This window comes from Malania oleifera, chromosome 1 (genome assembly GCF_029873635.1).
Source record: "Malania oleifera isolate guangnan ecotype guangnan chromosome 1, ASM2987363v1, whole genome shotgun sequence".
In the NCBI taxonomy this organism is placed as follows: domain Eukaryota; kingdom Viridiplantae; phylum Streptophyta; class Magnoliopsida; order Santalales; family Ximeniaceae; genus Malania; species Malania oleifera.
In genome coordinates, this window is record NC_080417.1 from 34,494,235 (window position 1) to 34,504,350 (window position 10,116).

Below are 10,116 nucleotides of genomic sequence, written 5' to 3' on the forward strand. Positions count from 1 at the left end.
TAATTTTCAGGCAGGGTCCAGTCGAGGGTCGTGGAGGAGATGATAGCAGAAGGGGATGATGATAGGGAGGAGGAGATCGAGCAGTACAGGGCAGACAGATGCTCCCTCCTTGTCCTAGATGTTTCATGAGGCACCCGGGAGAGTGTCGTGTAAGGAAGGTTGTCTGTTTTGAGTGCCACTAGCCTGGACATATTGGGATAAACTGTCAGGCACAGCTAACGATAGTGGCTACCCCTTGACCATATAAAGGAGGCTATTAGGTACCTTAAGGCAAACAGCAAAGGAATACTGCTCTGGCACGAGTTTATGCATTGACATCGGGAGATGTTGAGGCAGCAGGAGATGTGGTGACAGGTTTTGTTTCAATACTGTCATTTAAGGCTCGAGACTATGTTAAGTTGTATGGGTTTGAACCTCAGTAGTTAGATAATAGTTAGTCTGTTGCTACACCAACTGGGGTTGTAGGGATATGTAGAAATGTAATCAGGGACTGTCCAACGCGTATTCAGGGGAGGTCTTTGTCAGCTAATACGGTGGTTTTAAATATGCATGGATTTGAGGTAATCTTGGGGATTGACTGACTAGCTGCCCACTATGCCAGTATTGACTGCCATCAGAAAGAGGTAGTGTTCAGACTTCCAGAGGGACAGGAGTACAAATTCGTGGGATCATGTGTGCACAGCCCACCTCAGTTACTATCCGCTATTCAAGCGTATAGATTGCTATTAGAAGGCTGTCAGGGATATTTAGCCTATGTAAATGTGGTATCAGAAGGAGAGTTGAGGATAGAGGATATCCTAGTAGTGAGGGATTTTCCTTATGTATTCTCCAAAGATTTTTTGGGACTACCTCCTGATTATGAGGTAGAGTTTGTTATTGATCTAGTTCCGAGGGCAGCGTCGACTTTGTAGGCGTCGTACAGAATGGCACCGACAGAGCTGAAATAATTGAAAGAACAGTTGCAAGAGCAATTAGATAAGGGGTTTATTCGGCCCAGTGTGTCGCCCTGTGAAGTGCCGATTTTATTTGTGAAGAAGAAGGATGGGTCGATGAGGTTGTGCATCGACTACAGGGAAATAAATAAAGTGACTATCAAGAATAAATATCCTCTCCCTCGTATCGATGATTTGTTTGATCTGCTACAAGGGACACAGATCTTTTCAAATATAGACTTACGCTCTGAGTAGCATCAGATGAAAGTCAAGGCAAAAGATGTTCCGAAGACGGCATTTAGAACACAGTATGGTCACTATGAATTTTTGGTTATGCCATTTAGTTTGACGAATGCTCATACAGTGTTTATGGATTTGATGAACAAAGTCTTTCACCAGTATTTGGATTAGTTTGTGGTAGTATTTATTAATGATATACTGGTGTATTCGAAAAGCCCAAAGGAGCATGAGGAACATCTAAGTATAGTACTTCAGGTGTTGTGAGAGAAGAAGCTTTGTGCGAAGCTTAAGAAGTATGAGTTCTGGCTGGAACATGTTACCTTCCTTGGACACATTATATTTAGGGGTGGTATTTTTATTGATCCGAGTAAGATTGAGGCGATAGTAGACTGGGTATGACCAAAGAATGTGCACGAGATCAAGAGTTAGGCCCATTGACCAGATTGACTAGGAAAGGAGTGAAGTTTGAGTTGTCTGATGAATGTGAACAGAACTTCTAGGAGTTGAAGCAGCGACTCATTACTATGCCTGTGTTGACGATTCCTTTAAGAGAAGAGGGATTCGTAATTTATAGTAATGCGTCCTATAAAGAGCTTGGATGCGTGTTGGTATAGTGAGGGAGAGTGATGGCCTATGCCTCATGACAGTTGAAAGAATATGAGAAGAACTACCCTACCCATGATCTGGAGTTAGCAGCGGTTGTTTACGCATTGAAGATTTGGAGGCACTATCTATATGGGGTAGGTGTGAGATATTTACTGACCATAAGAGTTTAAAGTATTTTTTTTTTCACATATAAGGAGTTAAATATGAGGCAGAGGAGATGGTTGGAGCTTATAAATGATTACGACTGCACTATCAACTACCACCGAGGAAAGGCTAATGTGGTCGATAATGCTTTGAGCCAGAAATCAGTGGATTCATCTGTATTTGCAGTGGAGGTTCAGCATTCAATCCAGATGGATCTAGAGAGGCTCGGTATGGACCTGGTAGAGGGCGATCACCAAGCATTTATTACTAACTTGATTTTGTAGCCAACTCTACAAGGGATAATTAAAACAACTTAGAGGAATGATGCAGAACTAGAAGAGCTTATGGAGAAGGTACAGGATGGTCAAGAGACATAATTCAGCATCTTAGATGATGGAGCCTTGAGGTACTATACCAGGTTATGCATTCCTGCAGACCCTGAGATTAAGAAGGTTATTTTGGAGGAAGCACATCAGTCCCTGTATACTGTACATCTAGGTAGCACTAAAATGTACAGGGATCTTCGAGAGTCCTTCTCGTGAAGCAACATGAAGAGGGAGATAGCCCAGTATGTGGATCAGTGTTTAACGTGCCAGTAGGTGAAAGCTGAGCATCAGAGACCGACGGGATCATTGCAGCCACTCCACATTCCTGAATGGAAGTGGGAGCATATAGCAATGGATTTCATCACAGGATTACTGCCAACGTTGCGTGGACAAGACGCTATTTGGGTAGTGGTGGATTGACTGATGAAGATTGCCCACTTTTTGCCGATCAGAGTTAACTACTCCATAGACAAAATGGCTGAGTTATATATCTAGGAGATAGTTAGGCTCCATGGCATCCCAGTGTCCATAGTTTTAGACAGAGACCTATGGTTCACATCTCGTTTTTGGAGTCTACAAAGGGCCATGGGTTCTCAGTTATCGTTCAACACAGCTTTTCATCCTCAAACAGATGAGCAAACGGAGATTACAATACAGATTCTAGAGGATATGCTATGAGTATGTGTGCTGGACTTTGGAGGTCATTGGACGCAATATTTGCCACTGGTCGAGTTTGCGTATAACAACAGCTACCAGGCCAACATTGGGATGGCACCGTATAAGGAATAATATAGCAATAGGTGCTGATCCCCGTTATACTAGGAAGAGATTGGTGAGAAACAAATTTTGGGGTCAGAGCTGATACAGCAGACTCAGGATAAAGTCATACTCATCAGAGAGAGGATCAGAACAGCATAGAGCCGACAGAAGAGTTATGCAAATACTCTCCTTTGAGAATTAGAGTTTGACGTAGGAGATCATGTATTCCTAAAGGTAGCACCGTTGAAGGGAGTTACGAGGTTCGGGAGGAAGGGTAAGCTAAGCCCTAGGTATATTGGACCATTCGAGATTCTTGAACGAGTGGGTCCAGTTGCCTATAAGTTGGCATTGCCACCGATCCTATCTAGGATCCATGACATATTCCATGTTTCCATACTGAGGAAATATGTCCCAGACCCCTCCCATTTGATCAGTTGTGAAGCACTAGAGTTGGGTGATACCTTGACTTATGAAGAGGTGCCAGTGCAAATTTTAGACTGGAAGGAACAAGAACTATGCACGAAGAAGATTCCACTGGTAAAGGTGCTATGGTGTAATCATGCAGTAGAAGAAGTTTCGTGGGAATTTGAAGAACATATGCGCCTGAGGTACCCACCATCTATTAAGTGGAGTTTAGAGTTGAGCCAATCAGAATAAGAGTAAATAATAATGTTGTATTTTGATTTGTATAATGTAACGTAAGATAAATAGAGTTTTTAGTTTTGGGATGTGAATGGTTTTGGGAGAATTTTGAAAAGTTGTAATCGCCGAAACCCCTCTTTGTAACCACGGCATTCCTCCGCCATAAGTGAGGGTAATTAATAAAATTGAAAATATTTTCTCTAAGTATGGGAAACAAATGAATAGTAATTTTGAGGATACAATTTTTATAAGGGAGAATGTAATAACCCTGAAAATGGTTATACAAGATTAGTGGAGTGATTTCAAAAAATATTAAAAAAATAAAAATAAATAAATAAATAAATATTTAATTAATTTATTTATTTATTTATTTATTAAACTATTATTAATAATTAAATAATAAAGTATATTAATATATTAATTTTATATATATATATATATATATATATATATATATAAAATACATTCCTTCTTGATTCTTTAGAAAAAAACTCAGATGAAATTGAAGAGGAGGCAGAGGCAGCACCCCCCTGTACGTCTCTCCTCGTTCTCTCTCCCATTCTCCTCAATTTTTCGACTGATTTCGTTCGATCGAAAATCAGAAAATACCACTAGACTCCATTCTCTGCCACTGACATTTTTACTAGAGTGGATTTGTCGTAGGAGTGGCGTAGGCATATCTCCTGTGGTAAGCTAAATTCTCACTTTTACCTCAATTTCTTGTAAATCTTAAGCCCAATTGACGATTGGACACTGCCACGAGAATTTAGGAATAATTTTCTACAAGTCTAGCGGAGCGAATTTTTCGTGGGGTCGTCGTAGGCATAACCCCAAAATTAGGATAAGGAGGTTATTAAGGGGCTAATTATTATTTAATTAATGTAGATTTAGAAATGCTATAATATTAGGCATTCTAAGGTTGAATTTGAGTTATTGAATTCAGGGCTAAAGTAAGCGTCGCGGGTGTAATTTTGGGATCTTACAGCTATAGTTCAGAAAATTAGGTAAGGATGTTAAATATTGGTTTAAATGTTAATTTGAAGTATATGGAGCCTAAGAAAGGTTATATGGGTATTATTTTGGGAAATGAGTTAATTAATTTGAGGAAAATGTAAATTTCAGGATTTGAATTTCAGGCACTAGGGACATAGGATCTGGGTTTTAAGGAGACTCTTAGTAAGTTAGGTAAGGGGAATAAATTATAACAGTTTTGTTGAGAATTGCTCGTTGGAAATTTATGTGAAAATGAATTACAGTATTTTACTTGAAATTATTATGATATATTGTATTTTACCTGAAATTATTATGATATAAATATCAGACGAGAAATTTTGTGGCTTATGATGTATGCTGAAAATTATACCCAATGACGAGTATTTTCTAAGAAAATGATAAAATGAGAACTATCGACTTGTTTATTGGAAACGATGAAAATGATATATAAATACGTGAATAGAAATTATTTTTATGAAAATGGGAAAGTATGAATACTGATTTGAGTATGTTGAGAAGTATTGAAAAACGTGAAATAAGTTATATGCTAGCATGAGAATGAAATGAATGTGAAGTGGGATATACGTGTATTACTATGAAATGAATTTTGAAATGTGAACTCTAAGATATGTATATTAGAAAATGAATATGAGAATGAGAATATTGCAATGTAAATTCTGCAATATGAATATAGAATTGTGAGAATTGAAATATGAATATTGAAATATGAGCATTGAAATGAGTATATTGAAATGTGATTTTGGCAAAATGTATGCTGAATTGAGAATGAGAAAATGAGAATATTGCAAAGTGAATAATGCAAAATGGGAATTGAAATATAATGATTGAAATGAGAATACTGATGATAAATGCTAGGAAATGTGAACAATGCAAAGTGCGAAAATTGCAATAGGATCATTGATATGTGATTGATGAAATGCCAGGACAGCATAATGATTGTGGGTATGTGGTAATGATAACCCTGATGGATGGATGTGGAAACCCTAATGATGGGTTGTGATATTGAGCATGGTACCGTTGCTAGTGGTGTAGTGCAACCATATGGACTCTTGGAGCGTGTGGCGTTATAGTCGACTGAGCTGTATAGTAAAGTTGTTGTGCCCCCTGAGTCCGGATCAGGGCTATAGGCTGGCCAGTCATACTACAGACATGACATATATGATACAATATTTTGATCTAACCGGGTTGGCCAACCGTAATTAGATCTAGCCTTCGGGCCGCACAATCTTGACCATGGGGGAAGTATGGCGTGGAAAGAAAGATCCTCAGGGTAGCCATGAGTTACAGACGCGATGTTGGTACTAGATATCAAGGATACTCATGAGCTAGATAATGAAATGGAAATGCAAAGTAAAAGAATGATAAAATAGGTTAAAATGAGAAATGAAAGAAATAATGGAAAATGAGAAATAGAGAATGATATAATATAGAAATGGATTCGTGTGAGTTAATAATATAAATAATTGAGGTGAAGTGAAACTCTCCGCATGAGAGCTTACTGAGTAAGGTGAGTGCCCTGATAGGTATCAGATGTGGTCATACTTGACTGCATAACATGTTATGGCAAAGGGAAGCTACCTGTATGGACGGGTAATCTTTCCTATTCTCAGGAACTTCGCGGGTAAATATGTGTTGAAAATGAATGAACTTGAGAAATGGTTTTAAAACTTATAAAAGTTTGTATCGTATATCTATATGATTATAAGAATATATATATTAATGTATTTTTCTCAAATGAAATGATGATTTGAAAAGTAAAGTATGTTATAACTAAACTTATATTGTCACACACTGTAAATAATTTATTCCTTCTTACTGAGATGTGTTTCACCCAAATTCTTTAAATTTTTCAAGGAATAGAGTCAGACCGTGTGATAGAGTTTCGTGATAGTATGGAGCTGGAACCCTGATATACATGGTGAGTTTTGGACTAGGGAGGTGTGATTTCCTAGGATTGTATTGTTTTTGGGTATGAGATAGTAATATGTATATATGTATGTTGATACTCCAGATATTGTATTTTGAATGATATAAATATACTGTTTTCTGCTGATAGGTTGTATAATGAAATGACTATTTACCTAGTACCCAATGCGGGTCGAGTCATATGAGTGGTAACAAGGTTATTGACGTGGCTGATTTATGAATATTATTGATGACGTGTGAATATTTATTATTATTTATTAAAAAAATTGTATGAAAAATCAGGACGTCACATAACAGTTTTCAAGTACAATTTTTACTATTTCAAGTTGCAAGTTTCCTAAGAACCACAAGAAAAGTGATGGGTCTAATGTCTTCTTTGGCCATTTCTTCATCCACCAGTCTTCCATACTTGTCAAACAGAGCATCCAAAATGTGTTCCCCGAAGTGGTGGGAGATCATGGACTGTTGGATTGCCCTAACGGTCATAGCAACCGCCGTTCCATAGCTTGTCCCATCATTCTTGCTGCTGTCCTCCTTCTCTATTTCAAACGTCTCCAATCGATCAATTTCAAAAGATCCCTCTCTTCTAACTTCATCTTCTATCTCCTCTTGGGATGCTGCATAGAAGTGCACGTCATATGAGTCCAGCTTTTCCTCCTCCACTTCTCCCTACAAAGGCACACAGCTTAATTAATTATTACCTAGCTAAGTACAAATTATTAGGGAACTGAAAAAAAAATTAATGATATTATTGCTAATCAGAGGTTTGCAACATGAGTTTTGATTTTGAATTTGCGTAAATTTGAACAAAATATAATATAAAATTATATTAAATTTTAACTACAATTTATACAAATTCAAATTCAAAATTTGAAATTCTTCCACCAAAACACTATCTAATTGAATTGTCATTTTGTAATTGAAACCCCAGTTAAGGTAGTATTTAGAAAGACGGATTGTGGATCTTAGATGTGAATATGTGTAGATTTGAATGAAGCTCAATATTTTTATAAATTACACAAATCTAAATTTAAGACCTAAAATTCAGATTTTTAAATATAAAGGTAAGAGTATTGAAAAAATACCTGGAAGGAAGTATTTGCCACAATCAAATAAAACTATTATATTCATGTTTATACACACTAAAGTAATAGACCCAAATCATATCTCTCTTTTTGGATCCAAGTGTCAAATGTTTGAATGAGAATTTTTAATCAGGAAATTAAAATGGGTATGATTTAGAATATATAAAATGGCGCAGGATTGTAGGTACCTGGGAAACCAAGATGGAGAAGGATCGAGTGAGGAGATTCCAGAAGAAGGCATTGCCTCTGTCAAGATGATGAGGGCCTGCTCTTCCCAATAAGATCAGCACCATTCGTCCCCCCTCCACCACCTCCTCCGATCGGCATCGGAGGAACAGTGAGAAATCCCGCCGGAATTGCCTCTGGTAAGCTTGGGACACCTCCGGCGGACTGTTCTCCGATATGTAAACACTGCCCTTGTTTATGGACTTCCCCTGTTCCCCATACAGCCCAGCAGGAATCTGCATGCATGCATGCATATGCAATTATTCATGTGCTATGTAAACATGACAGTCCCCCTTAATTAATTATTGGTCTAATATCAATTACTACGCCATCACAAGTGGTGGAAAACTGAAAAGTGGGGTGAGCAATGGTCCATTTCCGATCTCAAGCTAAGTGATATTTTGTGGCCAGAAATGAATGAATTTGACAACAGTTTTCAACTTTGAAAATGAAAACACAAAGGCAAGTACACAAAAGGGATAAAGACATATATATACAACTGAACTATTCATCATCCCAAGCTAGAAGCTTTGCTAATTACGGGTTGACGTGACACCAAGGAGATTGTGCCACTCTGCGTAGCGCCCCGTAATTCCGCCAATGTGATGGGTGAATCTGAATCCTCTGCTTCCAAAGTGTGTGTCCCATCTATGGTCTGTAATAATTTTGCTGTCATAATTGAAGATATTGCTGCCAAAGTAGTTTATTATAAGCGTATAAATAGACTACTTTAGCAATGATCTTTCAGTTTTTGACTATTTATAGTTCAAATTTGTGACATAAAATTCCAACTTGATTAATATAAAGTTGTAATGAAGTGGGTCAAAATTAATTCATACAAATTTAAATCAAGATCCAAAACCCATAATATCAAAGACCATCCTTGAAAATTACTCAAAAATATAAGTTGAAAATTCTTGATGCATGTATCTGATCAACAATTCCTATTTGGGAATCTAATGGTGGGCATCTAGGTAGTTCCATTTTCTTTTTTCTGTAATTGGAATTCCGTAAAGAATTGAATGACATTCCTTTCTCCATTTTGAAAATTTTAGGACTGCGACATGATGAATGCCATAGGATCACAGGGAGAATCAATTCATAAGTACCATGGGGACAGAGGACATAGAAGTCTGAAATCATGATGACGAGTAGCGTATGGAAGACAAATTTGAATTGGACTAAGGACTTAGATTTAAATCTCACCCTGGAAAGCCAGTGCAGACTGTAGGAGGAGTAGACGAAGTGCAAGCAGTCGCCCGGAAAGAGCCTGCCGTAAAAGGAGCCGGGGTACCCTGCTACGAAAACAGAGGGACAGTACTGCCGGCCACCGTCACTCTCAGCCACCTCCCTGTAGAACTCCGGCAAGGCCTTGAACACCGAGTTGAAGTCGTTGGTGGGGAGATCGTTCAGGTACACTCTGATTTCCGGCGCCGGGGCCGATATTTTCCTGCTGGCGCCGGCTACGGCGTGGATCATGTCTCTGACGATTGACAATGAGTTGGGTCCGGAGGAACAGCCCAGATCGGCTATGACCAAGCTCTTGGCGGTGGGGCTTGTTTCCAGGTAGAGGTCTTGAAGAGTCTCCATGATTATGCACTTCACCATGTCCGATGCTTTCTTCTGCAAACAGATGGGAATCATAATCATCATGAGAGAGAGAGAGAGAGAGAGAGAGAGAGAGAGAGAGAGAGAGAGAGAGAGAGAGAGAGGAGGGGAGTTGATTGAACCTGGAGGGAGGAGTTCTTGGCATAGCTGGTGTCGCCAGCTCCACCGGTCATGTGGAACACTTTATGTACATCCATGTTGAGATTGAAATTGTGGAGTGGTTCGTTGTTCTCTGGTTCAACTTTCTAAGGGCAACCCCATGCTCAGCTCTGCTTTCAGTGCCCTTTTATAGGCTTCTTTTTTTTTCTTTTTTTTTTTCCCGTGATGAAAAACTATACTTATTCAACCAACTGGTATACATTGGAATTTGGCATGAACTAGACTGCACAAAGCACCTAGTACATATGCTTAGATAATTAGTTTTAAAAATAATATCAAAATTTAGAAAATTATTTTACATTATTTGTTCTAAAAATTGTCAAATATTAATAAGTTCATATGAATAACATATATTTATAAAAATTGCATGTAATATATAAAATTTTAAAGAGCTTACAAATATATATAAGTGTTAGGAAATTTAATATAAAAAATTAACACGATTCACAA

At 38.0% G+C, this 10,116-nt stretch overlaps 1 protein-coding gene and 1 long non-coding RNA gene across 2 annotated transcripts in view; one reads left to right on the forward strand and one right to left on the reverse strand.

Annotated features, from left to right (window-relative positions):
• LOC131163826 (uncharacterized) overlaps positions 1-9,748 on the forward strand; it is a 32,143-nt gene extending 22,395 nt beyond the window's left edge. The window contains exon 3 of the long non-coding RNA XR_009139140.1: positions 7,851-9,748. This is a non-coding gene — a long non-coding RNA (uncharacterized LOC131163826). The remainder of the gene's footprint in view (positions 1-7,850) is intronic.
• LOC131163819 (probable methyltransferase TCM_000336) lies at positions 6,820-9,766 on the reverse strand. Its single transcript, XM_058120596.1, has 4 exons — positions 9,630-9,766; positions 9,106-9,522; positions 7,863-8,135; positions 6,820-7,258 (listed from the first exon to the last, which is right to left on the reverse strand). Exons 1-4 carry the CDS (start codon positions 9,702-9,704, stop codon positions 6,911-6,913), a joined length of 1,113 nt encoding a protein of 370 aa, XP_057976579.1. The 5' UTR covers positions 9,705-9,766; the 3' UTR covers positions 6,820-6,910.
• Between the last annotated feature and the right edge of the window lie 350 nt (positions 9,767-10,116).

What these genes read in the sequence shown, in the direction of transcription:
- LOC131163819 (XM_058120596.1), bottom strand. Translation starts at nt 9,704, where the DNA reads ATGGATGTACATAAAGTGTTCCACATGACCGGTGGAGCTGGCGACACC. An exon ending in CCAAGAACTCCTCCCTCCAG is followed by an intron (nt 9,523 to 9,629) that starts GTTCAATCAACT and finishes ATCTGTTTGCAG; the next exon opens with AAGAAAGCATCGGACATGGT. An exon ending in TCTCCATCTTGGTTTCCCAG is followed by an intron (nt 7,259 to 7,862) that starts GTACCTACAATC and finishes GTGCCTTTGTAG; the next exon opens with GGAGAAGTGGAGGAGGAAAA.